Source organism: Lithobates pipiens, unplaced genomic scaffold (genome assembly GCF_037356315.1).
Source record: "Lithobates pipiens isolate NorthernLeopardFrog02 unplaced genomic scaffold, aLitPip1_a1.2 Scaffold_3, whole genome shotgun sequence".
Taxonomy (NCBI): domain Eukaryota; kingdom Metazoa; phylum Chordata; class Amphibia; order Anura; family Ranidae; genus Lithobates; species Lithobates pipiens.
Window position 1 is genome coordinate 169834787 of NW_027507790.1, and position 20025 is coordinate 169854811.

The 20025-nt window shown below is 42.8% G+C and overlaps 1 protein-coding gene across 2 annotated transcripts in view; it reads left to right on the forward strand.

The window, feature by feature from the left end:
* The window catches only part of LOC143940769 (baculoviral IAP repeat-containing protein 1a-like), a 206367-nt gene that overhangs the window by 577 nt on the left and 185765 nt on the right, over positions 1 to 20025 (forward strand). Inside the window, exon 2 of one of the 2 annotated variants that reach the window (XM_077462488.1) lies at positions 3737 to 3807. The exons of the other annotated variant lie outside the window; for it this stretch is intronic. Within the exon in view, the coding sequence (XP_077318614.1) occupies positions 3762 to 3807 (46 nt within the window). The 5' untranslated portion in view covers positions 3737 to 3761. The remainder of the gene's footprint in view (positions 1 to 3736; positions 3808 to 20025) is intronic. 2 annotated transcript variants of the gene reach the window in all.

Consider the following 20025-nt stretch of genomic DNA (forward strand, 5'->3'; position numbering starts at 1 on the left):
TTGTCAGTCTGAAAGCTACTGTTGTCAGTAGGAGTAATACAAAATGCTTCAGCATCAACAAACCTCTTCAATGGTGCTCCAAATAGTGGGGCTGGTGGTGACCCTGACTTTGCTGAGCTCCCAGAAGTCCCTCCCTCCCACCAAAAGTTAGCACATACACTTTTTAGTGCCATCCAATGGGCAATTGCCCTAAACTGGTGAGGCCCCTCGGTTCCATGGTCACAGGTGCTCATACACATGGAATCTATTAGACTGATGGAAAGAGTCCATCATACTCTCATGGATTCCATGCACATTTTTAAATGCAAATGGAAAAATTGGTTAGCGTACCAGGTATAATCTATGTTTGGGGGGCTTTTCTTCCCCCCATCTAGATTAGTCAGTTAGTGTTGATATCTCTTAAGATAATTGAGTATTGTTGATTCTGGCATATAGAATTTCTGGCCTTGAACTTAACTCACCAATAGTCATATTCTTTATCTTGCTGACGCAAAGCTGTTACTTTAATTATAATTTCTTCATTTAGAATTTTGTTATTCTATTTCTGTTTCTGTTTGAAATCACATTGAGAGTCATATTCTTCTACAATCACACCTTGGTTCTTAAATGTACCCTTTACCCTCTCTGCGTATTAATATTTTGTACTTGCTCAAATACCCTAATAAAAATGCTTGTAAACAACAAAAAAATGCTCCAGCATGAGAAGTCAGAGGGAGTCAAAAGCGCCTCTACCCTAGTGGTAGGGGGAGTAAAAAATTCCTCTATGTAAGTGGTAGGAGGATTAAAAAATGTTCCTATGCCAGTGGTCAGGTGAAGTAAAACATAATTTCAATGCCAGTGGTTAGGGGGAGTAAAATGCCCCTATATAAGTGGCATATAGAAAAAAAACCTACATGAGTAGTTTGGAGTAGAAAATGCCCCTATCTTGGTGGTCAGATAGATTCATATTTGCCCCTACCCTGGTGGTCAAGGGGAGCATATATAGCAAATATTGCCCCTATGTCACTGGTCAGAGGGAGCAAAAAACATCCCTACGTCAGTAGGAGGGGGAGTAAAAAAAATATTCATATGTAAGTGGTCGGTGAAGTCAAAACTGTTTCAATGCCAGTGGTCGGGGGGAATAAAAAATGGCCCTACTCCTACATCAATGGGTAAGGGGAGTAAAAATGGCCCTACTTCTTGGATCTCTGAGTTTGTTCTATATTGGTTTACTGTCATTTAAGTTTTATCTGAAGAGTGGCTGGAATCATGCTAGTTCAACCAGAATGCACTCCTTTCCATTAGCACTTACATTATGCTCTGCATAGCACTCTTGGGTAAGAACTGTCCCTACATCAGTGGTCAGTGGGATTAAAAATGTTCCTATATTGATTGTCTGTGGGTGTAAAGTCCCTACATGAGTGGTTAGGGAAAGTATGTTTGTGGTCACAAGAAGTAAAAAATGTCCCCCCCCGCCACACACACACACAGTGATCATCGAGAGTCAAAACTGTATCTACATTAGTGGTCAGTGGGATTAAAAATGTCCCTATGTTGATTTTCTACGGGAGTGAAAAAGGTCCCTGTGTTGCTGGTCATTTGGAATAAAAAATTTACCTCAATCAACGTGAGTAAAAAAAAGATCCCTGTGTCAGTGGGGGGAATGGTGCCCCTTCATCAATGTCAGTGGTATTTGGAAAGCCCCCCAAAGTATTAGTGTAGATGGAAGAAAGAGAGTTCCTTGCAAACGTATTTACCCCACCCCCCTTGACTTTTTACCTATATTGTTACAGCCTTTATTTAATCTGAAATATATGTGATGGATCAGAACACAATAGTCTAAGTTGGTGAAGTAAAATTAGGAAAATATATACATAAAACTATTTTTCAGAAATAGAAAACTGATAAAGGGCATGTGTGTATGTATTCACCCCCTTTGTTATGAAGCCCATAAAAATCTCTGGTGCAACAAATTACCTTTAGAAGTCACATGATTAGTGAAATGATGTCCACCTGTGTGCAATCTAACTGTCACATGATCTGTTATTACATATACATACTTATACATATACATGTATACATATACATACTTTAGGTGGATGAATAGTTATGCACATTGACTTTTTCTGTTATTTTGTCCTATTTGTTGTTTGCTTCACATTAAAATAAAAATAAATATTCAAAGTTGTGGGCATGTTCTGTAAATAAAATGATGCAAATCCTCAAACAATCCATGTTAATTCCAGGTTGTGAGGCAACTGGGCAGAACTGCGTGTCGGCACCTCTGCCATGGAGCAGGACTTTTTTTTTTTTTTTTTAACATTCGGTTTATGCTGTTGCCAGCCGGTGGAGTGAGCTGACAGCCGCATAAGCCGACACAGCTCCTATAGTTCTGGCTGCAACCTTAAGAGAGGGGAGGCCGGGGTGATATCAGCTGCACTCCGCCTCTCCCTGTGAGTGGATGTTCCTTTTGTGAGGAAGAATTTTCCGTGTGGTGTGGTGTGGTGTCCTGCCCTATCCGGTCCTGAGACTCCTGTCTGCCAGACTATGACTGCTTTTGGGAATTGTTTAAAGTGGTTGTAAACCCTTACAAACCACTTTGACCTACAGGTAAGCCTAGATTAAGGCTTACCTGTAGGTCCAAGAAATATCTCCTAAACCTATATGGTTTAGGAGATATTTTCCCAGAAAACAGGCACCCTTGTCTACGGCGCATGCGCCGTAGACAGCGGCGCACAGGCGCACTGAGCGGAGCATTCTCAACGACGGAGCTGCCGCGCGTGTCGCCTCCCGTGCGCATGCGTGGGAGTGACGTCATCGCGGCTTTGCCGAATGACAGCGGCGGAGCTGCGAGACCCCACCAAGAAGATGGATGCGGCGGACTACAGGGGACAGCGGCGACTTCGCTGGCTCCTGTGTCAGGTAAGTGACACATAATGGACTACTATGCGATGCATAGTAGTCCATTATGCTTTGCCTTTGCAGGGAATGAAAGAGGAAGTAAACCCATCAGGGTCTTGCTTTTTAGATATGTGTCTATTAATGCTGCTGCCAGGATATATACATGTGGGCTGTCTCTTGCTGGAAATATACATGTGGGCTGTCTCTTGCTGGATATATATGGGTATATATATATATATATATATATATATACATATATGTATGTGTGTGTGTGTATATATATATATATATAAAATATATGTAGGTTGTCTCTTGCTGTGTGTGTGTATATATATAATATATATGTGGGCTGTCTCTTGCTGTGTGTGTGTGTATATATATGTGGGCTGTCTCTTGCTGTGTGTGTATATATGTGGGCTTTCTCTTGTGGTGTGTGTGTGTGTGTGTGTATATGTGGGCTGTCTCTTGCTGTGTGTGTGTGTGTATATATGTGGGTTGTCTCTTGTGGTGTGTGTGTGTGTATATATGTGGGCTGTCTCTTGCTGTGTGTGTGTGTGTATATATGTGGGCTGTCTCTTGCTGTGTGTGTGTGTATATATGTGGGCTGTCTCTTGTGGTGTGTGTGTGTGTGTGTGTGTGTATATATATATATATATATATATATATATATATATATATATATATGGGTTGTCTCTTTCTGAATATGGAGATATATGAATGTGCCTCTGAGATTACTTTGGTTACTGGATATTTCTAATGTTTTGTACACTTTACTTATTTGCTTTTTATTAACAAATTCCATACAAAAATCTGTTATATATCCCCCTAAATATACTTGGTTTCCTGTTCTCTAAAGGGTGCGGCATGTAGGAGTGGAGACAATGGGCGGTTCTAGGGGCAGAGATGGACGTGGCCTAGAGGAGGGGGGTGAGTTCCTATACCTTTTCAATAAGAAAAAAAGCCCTTGGTGTCAGTGGGAGTAAATAAAGGCCCATCCGTTGACTTTGTGTTCAGTGTCCGTAATAAAAGTCAACCTCCAAGTGTTAGTGTTCAGTGGAAACTAGTGCCCCTACCTCCCTGATTTGACTTTCAGGTGGGATCTAGGGATACAACAGCATCCTGTTGGTATAACATATTTACACTTCCACCCTTCCAGTACAAAACCCATAAGAGCTCACATTCTGGTTATGGGTAAGTAGGTGGGGTCATGCAAATCATTTCCTTTTGTCCTTTTTAGTTATCAGTACATCAATAACCACTGGTGTATAGCACAGATATAGCCATAATATTATAGAGCCAGTATTGACAACTAGCATACTTGCTCCGTAAAATGATGGCTATATCTGTGCTATACACCAGAAGTTTTGGATACAACAATGGCGAAAGAAGGAATGATGTGCATGGCTCCGCCCACTTATTGATCAGCAGAGACTGAGCTCTTTGTTTTGAGAGTTTGTGAAGAAAGCAAGAATGTGCAAACACCTCCAGATATAAGAAGGTTATGTGTGTGAGGAGGAGATTGCGGTAACATCTCGTTACCGCCTACAGTATACACCAATCATACTGATTGCCCCCCCCAATAAAGAGGACCTGTCACCACCCCTCATAGTACCTGTCAATCACAGTCCATCAGAGTACCTGTCACAGTCCATCAGAGTATTTGAGTACCTGTCACAGTCCATCAGAATATTTGAGTACCTGTCACAGCCCATCAGAGTACCCGAGTACCTGTCCCAGCCCATCAGAGTACCCGAGTACCTGTCCCAGCCCATCAGAGTACCCGAGTACCTGTCCCAGCCCATCAGAGTACCCGAGTACCTGTCACGGCACATCAGAGTACCCGAGTACCTGTCACGGCCCATCAGAGTACCCGAGTACCTGTCACGGTCCATCAGGGTACCCGAGTACCTGTCACGGTCCATCAGGGTACCCGAGTACCTGTCACAGTCCATCAGAGTACCGAGTACCTGTCACAGTCCATCAGGGTACCCAAGTATCTGTCACAGTCCATCAGAGTACCCGAGTACCTGTCCCAGCCCATTAGAGTACCCGAGTACCTGTCACGGCACATCAGAGTACCCGAGTACCTGTCACGGCCCATCAGAGTACCCGAGTACCTGTCACGGTCCATCAGAGTACCCGAGTACCTGTCACGGCCCATCAGAGTACCCGAGTACCTGTCACGGCCCATCAGAGTACCCGAGTACCTGTCACGGCCCATCAGAGTACCCGAGTACCTGTCACGGTCCATCTGAGTACCCGAGTACCTGTCACGGTTCATCCGAGTACCCGAGTAGCTGTCACAGCCCATCAAAGTACCCGAGTACCTGTCACGGTTCATCCGAGTACCCGAGTACCTGTCACAGCCCATCTGAGTACCCGAGTACCTGTTCCAGTCCATCTGAGTACCCGAGTACCTGTCACAGTCCATCTGAGTACCCGAGTACCTGTCACAGTCCATCTGAGTACCCGAGTACCTGTCACAGTTCATCTGAGTACCCGAGTACCTGTCACAGTTCATCTGAGTACATGAGTACCTGTCACAGTTCATCTTAGTACCCGAGTACCAGTCACAGTCCATATGAGTACCTGTCACCGCCCTTCAGAGTACCCAAATACCAGTCACCAAGCCATCAGAGTACCTGTCACCAGGCCATTAGAGTACCCGAGTACCTGTCACCAGGCCATCAGAGTACCCGAGTACCTATTTGCAGCCCATGTCTCATAGAATATACGTTGGGGTGTTTGCTTTCCAAAATGGGGTCATTTCACTGTCCTGGTGGTCCAGGACCTTCAAAAGTGTAATAGGTAGGAATCAAATGAGATGTGTCATTTATGCTGCTAGAACGCCTGAATGTACTACTTCAATGTTCGGCCTCTCTATGTGGCCAGGCTGTGTAAAAGTCCTACACATGTGGTATCGCTATACTCGGGAGGAGTAGCAGAATGTATTTTGGGGTGTCATTTTTGCTATATACATGCTATGTGTTAGAAATATCTTATAAATTTACAATTTTGTGTAAAAAAAAATGTGTTTTAATTTTTTTCCACATATTCCAAAAACTTCTGGAAAAAAATGAACCATTTAAAAGACTCATTATGCCTCACAGATTATATGTTGGGGTGTTTGCTTTCCAAAATGGGGTCATTTTATGGGAAATTCCATTGTCCTGGTACTCCAGGGCCTTCAAAAGTGTAATAGGTCGATGAGAAATTAGATGCATCATTTTTGCTCGTAGAACGTTTGAAGGTACTACATCAATGTTGGTGCTCTGTATGTGGCCAGGCTGTGTAAAAGACTCACACATGTGGTATCGCCATACTCGGGAAGAGTAGCAGAATGTATTTTGGGGTGTAATTTGTTGTATGCATATGCTGTGTGTGAGAAATAACCTGATAATATGACAATTTTGTAAAAAAATAATAATAATAAAAAAAAATCTTCATTTTGCAAAGAATTGTGGGAAAAAATGACAACTTAAAAAAACTCACCATGCTACTTACCTTGGAATGTCTACTTTGTAAAAAGGGGTCATTTGGGGGGTATTTGTACTTTCCTGACTTGTTAGTGTCTCAAGAAATGAGGTACACCTTATGTACTGAAGGCCTGATCAGATGTGATCAATTTTCAGTGATTGGCACCATAGTTTGTAGACTCTATAACTTTCACAAAGACCAAATAATATATACTAATGTGGGTTACTTTTACCAAATATATGTAGCAGTATAAATTTTGGCCAAAATTTATGAAGAAAAATTACTTTTTTTCACAAAATTTACGTTTTATTTTATTTATAGCACAAAAAATAAAAAACCCACTAGTGATAAAATACCACTAAAATAAAGCTCTATTTGTGTGGAAAAAAGGACGCAAGTTTCATATGGATACAGTGTTGGATGACTGAGTAATTGTCATTCAAACTGTGACAGCGCTGAAAGCTGAAAATTGGTCTGGTCATGAAGGGGGTGTAACTGCACTGTATTGAGGTGATTAAAAAAAAAAAAAAATTCTAAACTTTTAACGAGAAGTAATATGTCTAAGGGAGCGGTTCACACCATGGCTGCATCTGAATTGCGAAGAAATGTGCTGTGGATTAACCTGTAAAATTCAACCTGCATGCAAAATGCACTGCTTTTGTGATCTGCACCAGGTGTCAATAAAAAGTCAATGAAACCTCAAATGCAGGTTTCCAAACATAGTGTGTTTGCCCTGCCCCTGCCAGCCCTAGATCATGTGATCCGGTTGCATTGCATTTTAAAAAGTAGTACATACACTACACTACTTTTTGCACTACTTTTGGTGCATTGCAATTTTAGCCCATTCAAAATGAATGAGCTTGAAATTGCACTTCACAGACCTGCATGTGAATTGCACAGGAATGCACAGTGCGTTCCTGTGTGATTCAGCTCCAGGCATGGTGTGTTCCAGTGATTTAAATAGAAAAAAAGTGGGGTTTGCTGACATTGATGGCATCTCCTTTTTCATGCAGCACTTCTGTGGGAAATATGGCAGTGCAGTATAAAACCCAATTTCTCACAGTCAGGACAGCTGTGCTACATGAAAAGCAGACATTAGACTTTACATTGCAGTTAATGTAACTGGGCTAATCTGCAGTCCCCTGAGAATCCAGATCCACCGCCACCATAATGCAGCTCATGTGTGCACACCAGAAGAAGCCAGGAACGATTATCCTCCAAGCCGGTGTAGTGTCACAGTTTGCTGCCTATCACAGGATGCTGCGGAAGTGACGTTGTTGCGTACTGCGCATGCGCGATGCGTTCCAAACACTCGCGCCGTGCGTTCCAACATAGTTTCGGCAATACAGTTCAGCGAAACCATCACATAATGTTACGGAAGTGATGTTACACACAACACAAACACTGGGCCGTTCGTTACAACACTAATACTTCCCTTGTTACCTAGTAGGTTTTGCATTGCTGGGACTTGTAGTGCCTATCCTGAGCTACATGCTTCAATGTTCAGTGTCCTCATCCTTATCCCCGAGCTTCAATGTTCAGTGTCCATCCTTATCCCCCAGCTTCAATGTTCAGTGTCCATCCTTATCCCCGTGCTTCAATGTTCAGTGTCCTCATCCCTATCCCCCTGCTTCAATGTTCAGTGTCCTCATCCTTATCCCCGAACTTCAATGTTCAGTGTCCTCATCCCTATCCCCATGCTTCAATGTTCAGTGTCCATCCTTATCCCCGTGCTTCAATGTTCAGTGTCCTCATCCCTATCCGCGAGCTTCAATGTTCAGTGTCCTCATCCCTATCCCCCTGCTTCAATGTTCAGTGTCCTCATCCTTATCCCCGAACTTCAATGTTCAGTGTCCTCATCCCTATCACCATGCTTCAATGTTCAGTGTCCTCATCCCTATCCGCAAGCTTCAATGTTCAGTGTCCTCATCCTTATCCCTGTGCTTCAATGTTCAGTGTCCTCATCCCTATCCCCCTGCTTCAATGTTCAGTGTCCTCATCCTTATCCCCGAACTTCAATGTTCAGTGTCCTCATCCCTATCCCCATGCTTCAATGTTCAGTGTCCTCATCCCTATCCCCATGCTTCAATGTTCAGTGTCCTCATCCCTATCCGCAAGCTTCAATGTTCAGTGTCCTCATCCTTATCCCTGTGCTTCAATGTTCAGTGTCCTCATCCCTATCCCCCTGCTTCAATGTTCAGTGTCCTCATCCTTATCCCCGAACTTCAATGTTCAGTGTCCTCATCCCTATCCCCATGCTTCAATGTTCAGTGTCCTCATCCCTATCCGCAAGCTTCAATGTTCAGTGTCCTCATCCTTATCCCCGTGCTTCGATGTTCAGTGTCCTCATCGAAGCAGGGGGATAAGGATGAGGACACTGAACATTGAAGCTCGCGGATAGGGATGAGGACACTGAACATTGAAGCAGGGGGATAGGGATGAGGACACTGAACATTGAAGCTCAGGATAAGGATGAGGACACTGAACATTGAAGCTTGCGGATAGGGACGAGGACACTGAACATTGAAGCTCGGGGATAAGCATGAGGACACTGAACATTGAAGCTCGGGGATAAGGATGAGGACACTGAACATTGAAGCACAGGGATAAGGATGAGGACACTGAACATTGAAGCACAGGGATAAGGATGAGGACACTGAACATTGAAGCTCGGGGATAAGCATGAGGACACTGAACATTGAAGCTCGGGGATAAGGATGAGGACACTGAACATTGAAGCACAGGGATAAGGATGAGGACACTGAACATTGAAGCTTGCGGATAGGGATGAGGACACTGAACATTGAAGCATGGGGATAGGGATGAGGACACTGAACATTGAAGCACAGGGATAAGGATGAGGACACTGAACATTGAAGCTTGCGGATAGGGATGAGGACACTGAACATTGAAGCATGGTGATAGGGATGAGGACACTGAACATTGAAGTTCGGGGATAAGGATGAGGACACTGAACATTGAAGCAGGGGGATAGGGATGAGGACACTGAACATTGAAGCTCGCGGATAGGGATGAGGACACTGAACATTGAAGCACGGGGATAAGGATGGACACTGAACATTGAAGCATGGGGATAGGGATGAGGACACTGAACATTGAAGTTCGGGGATAAGGATGAGGACACTGAACATTGAAGCACGGGGATAGGGATGAGGACACTGAACATTGAAGCTGGGGGATAAGGATGGACACTGAACATTGAAGCTCGGGGATAAGGATGAGGACACTGAACATTGAAGCATGTAGCTCAGGACAGGCACTACAAGTCCCAGCAATGCAAAACCTACTAGGTAACAAGGGAAGTATTAGTGTTGTAACGAACGGCCCAGTGTTTGTGTTGTGTGTAACATCACTTCCGTAACATTATGTGATGGTTTCGCTGAACTGTATTGCCGAAACTATGTTGGAACGCACGGCGCGAGTGTTTGGAACGCATCTCACATGCGCAGTACGCAACAACGTCACTTCCGCAGCATCCTGTGATAGGCAGCAAACTGTGACACTACACCTCCACTGCTTTTTTTTTTTTTATTGATAGATTGAAAACTTTATTGACAAAAACAGCAGAATAACAATCTATGGCTACATTGTTTGCATATCATTGATGGCAGTGATAGGCTGTATTAGCTTTTGATAATCAGTAAACATTGAACACTGAATTGTCATTTTATGTATTAACTGTTATGATGGATCAATTTTTATATTCACGGTTTGCAATTCTGACATTCCGATACATTCATAGTAGCCAATCTGCAATTACCTGTACATATATGGAAGTCTGACACTTCAATGCACTTCAATGCACTCATAGCAGCCAATCAGCAATCAGCTCTCTCTATATCTATATAGATATATGGAAGTCTGACAATCCTATAACACTCACAGCAGCCAATCAGCAAACCGTTTTCCTAGTCTGACCTCTCGGACATTTGCAGGCACTGCTATGTACAGGCACGGAGCTGTGTCCTATAGCAATCGTATTAAAGTGGAGCTCTGGGCCAAATTAAACATGACATGTATGGCGCTGTCTATCAATAGACTTCACATAGCAGTTTGTATTTCTGAGTCCGCACTGTAACGGTTGTATGATCTGTTGATCCTGCCAGCAGGTACGTTATTTTTCCTTTACTTGTAACATGTGAAGTGACAGTTGCATTTTACAGGCTGCCCCACCCCCCATCAGCTACACGGTCAGAGCTACCGTTTACCAACCAGCAGGGGGCGCTGACTACAGGTGGGGAAAGCACAGCTGCCTGGAGTTCACACAGGAGGGTGACAACCAGGCTGTACATTGGGAGCTGGGGGGGTCACACTATTAAACAAAGCCTCAGGGGTAGCAGTGACAGGCAGGATCATCAGGTGTTTATTCATTGTAATCACACCAATATATAAAAACCTGACACAACGACATTTATATAAAATTAAATATCACAGAAAACTAACTACAACTGATGTCAATGGGAGTATCATTAGGCTGCATTCACTTCATAGCATCTCATGATCGTGTGGAAATGGCATTGCACATATACACATTTTTGGCTGTTGCTGCGCTATATGGCTAAGACAGCCCATTTATTTAAATGATCTGTCCTACACCCAACAAATGCGGAAAAAGCGTCCCATGCACCTTTATGAGCTTTGTGTGTTTTTTTTTTAATGCCATTTTTTGGCGTGTTTAATGCGTGCTCCTTGTAAGAAAAAAACGCGTCTGTCTGCCACGTTTGGGGTGCCGTTAACAATAAATGGAATTACGGAGATCTCCTTGGTGGAGTATTAGGGATATGGTTGAGCGTAACCAGCTCCACCTTTAACAAGAATTTCACTTTTGAGTGGACTGGCGCTTTAAATGTGTATTTTTTTCTGGGCAATTGCATTGGTGGTAAGTGGTCAGTGGTAGTGTTTTTTTAAACCCCCCTCCGTTTGTGGCATTGGTGGTCAGTTTCCGATAACGACGTTCAGCGCTGTCAATCGTCAATAACGAGATCCAACAATGTCAAATGTCGATAACGCCATCCAGTGATATTAATTGTCGATAACACCCTCCAGTGATGTTAATTGTCGATAACACCCTCCAGTGATGTTAATTGTCGATAACGCCATCCAGTGATATTAATTGTCGATAACGCCCTCCAGTGATGTCAATTGTCGATAACTCCCTCCAGTGATGTTAATTGTCGATAACGCTATCCAGTGATATTAATTGTCGATAATGCCCTCCAGTGATGTTAATTGTCGATAACACCCTCCAGTGATGTTAATTGTCGATAACACCCTCCAGTGATGTTAATTGTCGATAACGCCATCCAGTGATATTAATTGTCGATAACACCCTCCAGTGATGTTAATTGTCGATAACGCCATCCAGTGAAATTAATTGTCGATAACACCCTCCAGTGATGTTAATTGTCGATAACACCCTCCAGTGATGTTAATTGTCGATAACGCCATCCAGTGATGTTAATTGTCGATAACGCCATCCAGTGATATTAATTGTCGATAACGCTATCCAGTGATACTAATTGTCGATAACACCCTCCAGTGATGTTAATTGTCGATAACACCCTCCAGTGATATTAATTGTCGATAACGCCATCCAGTGAAATTAATTGTCGATAACACCCTCCAGTGATGTTAATTGTCGATAACACCCTCCAGTGATGTTAATTGTCGATAACACCCTCCAGTGATGTTAATTGTCGATAACGCTATCCAGTGATGTTAATTGTCGATAACGCTATCCAGTGATATTAATTGTCGATAACGCTATCCAGTGATATTAATTGTCGATAACACCCTCCAGTGATGTTAATTGTCGATAACGCCATCCAGTGAAATTAATTGTCGATAACACCCTCCAGTGATGTTAATTGTCGATAACACCCTCCAGTGATGTTAATTGTCGATAACGCCATCCAGTGATGTTAATTGTCGATAACGCCATCCAGTGATATTAATTGTCGATAACACCCTCCAGTGATGTTAATTGTCGATAACGCCATCCAGTGAAATTAATTGTCGATAACACCCTCCAGTGATGTTAATTGTCGATAACACCCTCCAGTGATGTTAATTGTCGATAACGCCTCCAGTGATGTTAATTGTCGATAACGCCATCCAGTGATGTTAATTGTCGATAACGCCCTCCAGTGATGTTAATTGTCGATAACGCCATCCAGTGATGTTAATTGTCGATAACACCCTCCAGTGATGTTAATTGTCGATAACACCCTCCAGTGATGTTAATTGTCGATAACACACTCCAGTGATGTTAATTGTCGATAACGCCCTCCAGTGATGTTAATTGTCGATAACGCTATCCAGTGATATTAATTGTCGATAACGCTATCCAGTGATATTAATTGTCGATAACACCCTCCAGTGATGTTAATTGTCGATAACGCCATCCAGTGAAATTAATTGTCGATAACGCCATCCAGTGATGTTAATTGTCGATAATGCCCTCCAGCAAAGAAAATTGTGGATAACGCCGTCCAGCACCAAAAATTGTCAAGGAGTGCCAGTGGGGGATCCGAGAAGAGGAGGATTCGGGGTGTTCTGTGCAAAACTACTACACAGAGGTGGTAAGTATAACATGTTTGTTATTTTAAAGAAAGAAATTACATTTAGAATCACTTTAACTACTTCCCAACTGCCCATAGCAGATATACTGCTACAGTCCATTATGGGCAGAATCGCGTATATATCCAGGATTCTGCACTTCCGGGTAGAGGGAAAGATTTGTCACAGCGGAAGCCGATTAGCGGGTGCCTGCCAATGGATGTCCATCATATGACGGCCTCCCATGATCGCAGCAGCGGGCAGCGCGCTCTGTGTTCCTTGAACACAAACTGAGGTAAAGAGCCAATCAGCGGCTCTCTACCACGTGACACAGCTGATCATGATGACAACGGAAGCTGGTTACTGGCTCTCTTCACTACTCCTTCTTTTTTTTTTTTTTTTTTGCCACATCAGCGAATCCTCAAGGAGACTAGAATCAACTTTACGTTCATCGCTGTCTCGAACGATGTTTTTAGCAATCAATACTTCAGTTCAGCGGGTCTGCCAAAGCCTCTCACCCTCCGGCTGTCCCGCACTTTCACTTCCGCACGCCCTCTCCGGCAGCCTCCTCAGAGCCCCTCCCCCTTGCAGAACGTCCCTACGTCATCCCCCCCGGCTGTCTCGAAGCCCACAAGCTTTCATTCCTCTTCACTACTCCTTCTGATGCTGTCAGCGCCAGCGCGTGGAGAAGAGGATAAAAGAGCCGATAATTGGCTTCAACAAAAGTGCTGCCAATCAGTGCCCACCAGTATTTCCCCATCAATGTCACCTATCAGTGCCGATCAGTGTCGCCTACTAGTGTTTATCAGTGTTGCCTATCAGTGTCCACCAGTGCCGTCTTACCAGTGCCTCTTCATCAGTGCCCACCAGTGCTTCCTCATCAGCGCTCACCAGTAAAGGAGAAAAATTACCTATTTGCAAAATTTAATAATAAACTATGAAAAGGTTTTTGTTTTTTTCAAAATTTTCAGTCTTCATTTGTTTATTTAGCAAAACATAAAACCCCAGTGGTGATTAAATACCACCAAAAGAAAGCTCTATTTGTGTGAAAAAATTATAAAAATGTAATTTGGGTACAGCGTTGCATGACCGCGCGATTGTCATTCAACATGTTACAGCGCTGAAAGCTGAAAATTGTCCTGGGCAGGAAGGGGGTGAAAGTGCCCAGTAGGCAAGTCTTAGGGGTAGCAGCTACTGGCAGGATCATCAAGTAATTATTCATTTTAATCACGCCTGCCCATGTGTGCGTGAGCAAGCCCTGGCTTTTCTTTATGGAGAAGATGGCTTCCCACCTTCTGTACTATACACTGCCAGAGTATGGCCCATGTACACTGACTGCATTTCATATAAAGCTCCGGCATGTAGGTGCCAGTGGAGGGTACAGGTGCAACATCCAGCCTCACTGCCGGCAGCCTGTCAAACTCTATGGGAGGCTGACAGCTATTGCTGCTGGATGGTGCACCTGGCGGTATGAACTTTAGGGACAAATGGCAGGAACTCAAGAAACCATCCAGCCCAGCGTGCACGGGGTCCATACATGGGGCTAATAGTGTGGTGCTGATATAGTAATTATACCAATTTGTTTGGAAAATATACAGTACATACCAATCAGCCATAACTTTATGGCCACCCTCCATAACCTGTCGAGTTATGGACACCACAGATATTGTCGATAACGGCATCCAGCGATGTCAATTGTCGATAACGAACTCCAGCAATGAAAATTGACAATAATGCCGTCCAGCGATGTCAATTGTCGATAACCACCTCCAGTGAAAAAAATAGTCAATAACGACTTCCAGCAAAAAATCTCAATAACGACGTCCAGCGATTGTCAGTTGTCGATAACGACCTCCAGTGACAAAAATTGTTGCTAACGCCGCCCAGCGACAAAAATTGTCGATAATGACGTCCAGCAACGAAAATTGTCAATAACGCCGTCCAGCGATGTCAATCGTTGATAACGCTGTCCAGCGACAAAAATTATCGATAACACCGTCCAGTGATTTTAATTGTCGATAATGACCTCGAGCAACGAAGATTGTCAATAACGCCGTCCAGCGATGTCAATAATTGACCTCCAGTGTCAAAAATTGTCAATAACGACTTCCAGCAATGAAAATTCTCAATAACGCCGTCCAGCGATGTCAATTGTCGATAACGACCTCCAGTGAAAAAAAAAGTCAATAACGACTTCGAGCAACTAAAAATCTCAATAACGGCGTCCAGCGATGTCAATTGTTGATAACGCCGTCCAGCGATGTCAATTGTCAATAAGGACCTCTAGTGACAAAAATTGTCGATAACAACATCCAGCGATGTCAATTGTTGATAACGCTGTCAAGCGACAAAAATTTACGTTACGGCTGTCCAGAGACAAAAATTGTCGATAACGACCTCCAGCAATGAAATAATGCCCGTCAGGCTTCCTTCATTATTGAGGCCACTAAATTCTGTTTGACCCACAACTATTTTATTTTCAACTGTGACTTCTATCTACAACAACAGGGCACGGCTAAGGGAGCCAATTTTGCTCCCTCTTACGCCAACCTTGCTATGGGCTACTGGGAACACCACTATATTCAACACAACAATCCTTTTGCCCCAAACATTATCTTCTTCGGGAGATACATAGATGATTTGATAATCATCTGGGATGGTACTCCAGATAGCATCAGGCCATTCATCGAGTACTGCAATAAAAATACATATGGCCTCTCTTTCACCCATGAGAGTAACCAAGTATCCTTAGCCTTTCTGGATCTTGAACTCGGCCATGACGGCCCCCTAATATATGCAAAAAACTATACAAAGCCTACTGCGGGGAACTCATACCTGCACTTCAAAAGCTGTCACTTTCCAAAATGGATTAAAAATATACCTAAGGGACAGTTCTGTCGTTTGAGACAGAACTGCACATGGGACATTGATTACATCCAATCCAGCTCATCCCTCAAAACAAAATTCTAAGAAAAACAATACCCTGAGAGTCTCGTGGAGGATGCATACCAGCTATACCTACACGGCAAACCTAAAAAATCAATCCTAGCCATAGAGACCATACCAGCAACTTCATTACCACCTTTCACTGTAAACACAAAAAAATGGAGAAAATCATGGAAAAACACTGGGGTATACTACAACAAGACCCCCACCTGAAACATATTCTTCCCTCCCAGCCCAAAACAACATACCGTAGGGCGCCCAACCTCTGGCCTCAGGGTTTGGGTCATAGAACAAATTCCCAGCTCTCTTCCCCCAGCTCAATGCTTCAAAAAACTTTGTGCCAGGGAAACTTACTGGATCTACTGCCTAGACACCTTAGCGCCTGGTGGAATTAACGAAAGTATTGAGATTTCGACTATTCTTTAATTCCTCCTCTTTCTATAATTACTTGTTATTATATATATATATATATATATATATATATATATATAATGTATATGTGTGTATATGTATTTTTTTTTCCCCTTTCATACAGTTGGCTTTACAGGAATAGTATATATTCCGTTGTCAAGTATCCTTTGTATCCATCTTGCTAATATTTACAAATTCCCACCCACTTTCATCCATTTTTCCTTTTTCATATATTTTTATTTTTATTATTGTTATTATTTTTTATTATTATTATTTTTATATTTATTTTAATTTTAATTTTTATTTAATATTTTTTTATATATATTTTTATATTTATATCTATTTTTATTTTTATTTCCACATCCATCATTTTCATTTTTATTTCTTCTTCATTCTTATATTTTTAGTTCCTTTTTTTTTTTTTTTTCTTTTCTGTTTTTTTCACTTGTGTTTTTTTTAATTTGTTTCATTATTATAATTTTTCACTTTAGTTTCATTACTAACTCCTCTTACTTCACCACACATATATAAATAAATATATATACATGTCCATACATATATCTTGCACCACTCTTTCTCCCATTTACTCCTCTTCTTCCTGTTTCCATTGTATTTAGTTCTGTGTCCTCACATTATTATGGTCCCCCCGCATTGGTCCGTGCCTTATTAGTTCCTATGCCTGTATATTGGTTCCGGCATCCCCGCCCCCTTCCCCTCCCCTGTGTGCTATTTATACCCCTGCCCTGATTCCAAGAGCCCAGCTTGATAAAGGAGCGCAGCCGTCCTGTCATACACGGTCTTGCCAGCTCAAGAAACGCGTTGCAGGCCCTGTGACATCATCTCCCGTCACCCGGAGTTCCTCGTGCGTTCCACGCCTCGGACTAACGCTCACGGCTCTACATCGGCCGGCTCTGCACATCTAATACAGCCCCCAGGAGCGGACACACGCCAACAGGACTCCCCCAGCGCAAGGGATACAGATGACACATCGAGGGTCTCCCTCCGGTTTGGAATCTTTACATTGCCTGTTAATGTACTACTTAATGTGAGTGTTTTTAACCACCTGTGCATTAAATAAGAATTTTACAGTCTACACTCAGAGGCGCCTCTCTCTCTTATCTTTACAGTATTAATTGGGAACCTGTTTCAGTTTCCACTGGATGGCTGCCGTGTTTGGACCGTACTTTTACCCCCCTGAGAGTTTTTACCACCCCCTCCGAGAGTGATTAACCCCTTCCCTGTCGGATTTTAGACCTAGTTAAGGAAGGGGTCCTCTCCTTACTTCCGCCCCTTTCACTCCCATCCCCCCATCCCTTTCCATTCCCCCTCTTGTGCTGATTGCACCTATAGCATTATTACTTGCAGCATTATCATTATGCCTTTTAAATAAGTTTTTTAAATATTGTGTTTATTAAGTGTTTTTCACTTCTTGAAAAATAGTGATAGGCGAGTGGGTGTTTTTATGAGCGCCATAATACTTGTATATGAAAATTGACAATAATGCTGTCCAGCAATGTCAATTGTCAATAACGACCTCTAGTGACAAAAATTGTCGATAACAACATCCAGCGATGTCAATTATTGATAACGCTGTCAAGCGTCAAAAATTGACGTTACGGCTGTCCAGAGACAAAAATTGTCGATAACGACCTCCAGCACTGAAAATTGACAATAATGCCGTCCAGCGATGTCAATTGTTGATAACGCCGTGCAGCAACAAAAATTGACGATAACGCCATCCAGCATCAAAAATTGTCGATAACGCTATCCAGCGATGCCAATTGTCGATAACGACCTCAAGCAATGAAAACTGACAATAATGCAGTCCAGCGATGTCAACTGTCGATAACGCCGTCCAGCGATGTCAATTGTTAACGACCTCCAGTGAAAAAAAAAAGTCAATAACGACTTCCAGCAACGAAAAATCTCAATAACGGCGTCCAGCGATGTCAATTGTTGATAACGCCGTCCAGTGACAAAAATTGTTGGTAACACTGCCCAGCGACAAAAATTGACAATAATGACGTCCAGCAACTAAAATTGTCAATAACGCCGTCAAGCGATGTCAATCGTTGATAACGCTGTCCAGTGACAAAAATTATCGATAACGCCGTCCAGTGATTTCAATTGTCGATAATAACCTCAAGCAACGAAGATTGTCAATAACGCCGTCCAGCGATGTCAATTGTCAATAATTGACCTCCAGCGTAAAAAATTGTCAATAACGACTTCCAGCAATGAAAATTCTCAATAACACTGTCCAGCGATGTCAATTGTCGATAACACCGTCCAGCGATGTCAATTGTCAATAATGACCTCCAGCAATGAAAATTGTCACTAACTCCATCCAGCGATGTCAATTGTTAATGGCCTCCAGCAATGAACATTGTCAATAACGGCGTCCAGATATGTCAATTGTCATTAACGACCTCCAGTGACAAAAATTGTCAATAATGACTTTCAGCAACAAAAAAATTCTCAATAACACCGTCCAGCGATGTCAATTGTTGATAACAACCTCCAGCGACAAAAATTGTCAATGACGACTTCCAGCAATGAAAAATCTCAATAACGGCGTCCAGCGATGTCAATTGTTGATAACGCCGTCCAGCGATGTCAATTGTCAATAATTACCTCCAGCAACGAATATTGTCACTAACTCCATCCAGCGATGTCAATTGTTAACGGCCTCCAGCAATGAAAATTGTCAATAACGGCGTCCAGAGATGTCAATTGTCGATAATTGACCTACAGCGACAAAAATTGTCAATAATGACTTCCAGCAATGAAAATTCTCAATAACGCCGTCCAGCGACAAAAATTGTCGATAATGACGTCCAGCAATGTCAATTGTCCATAACGCCTTCCAGCGATGTCAATTGTCCATAACGACCTCCAGCAGTGAAAATTTACAATAATGCCGTCCAGCGACAAAAATTGTCGATAATGACGTCCAGCGATGTCAATTGTCAATAACGACCTCTAGTGAAAAAAATTGTCCATAACAACATTCAGCGATGTCAATTGTTGATAACGCTGTCAAGCGGCAAAAATTGACGTTACGGCTGTCCAGAGACAAAAATTGTCGATAACAACCTCCAGTGATGTCAATTTTCAATAATGCCGTCCAGCGATGTCAATTGTCGATAACGCCGTCTAGTGAAAAAAAATTAATAACGACTTCCAGCAACGAAAAATCTCAATAACGCCGTCCAGCGATGTCAATTGTTGATACTGGGGTATACTACAACAAGACCCCCACCTGAAACCTATTCTTCCCTCCCGGCCCAAAACAACATACCGTAGGGCGCCCAATCCTCAAGAGTAAAATTGCTCCTAGTAAATTAAAAACTACTCCCATGTCTATCACGGTACCTACCCTCATCCCTCTTGTGGGAATGTACCGGTGTCATAAGAAACTGTGCAAAATGTGCATCTTTGTGGAACATGGTCAGAAGTCTTTCCACACCAAAGGCACTACCTATAGTCTGAGGGACTTTTATAATTGTTCCTCAGATTATGTGGTATATGGCCTTACTTGCCCCTGCGGTCTTATCTATGTTGGCCGAACTATCCGGCCGGCTAGACAAAGGTTTGGGGAACACAGGCGGTCGATCGAAGGCAAAACTGACCCACACAGTGTCCCCAGACATTTTGTCACTGCACACCATGGGTCCACCTCTGGCCTCAGGGTTTGGGTCATAGAACAAATTCCCAGCTCTCTTCCCCAAG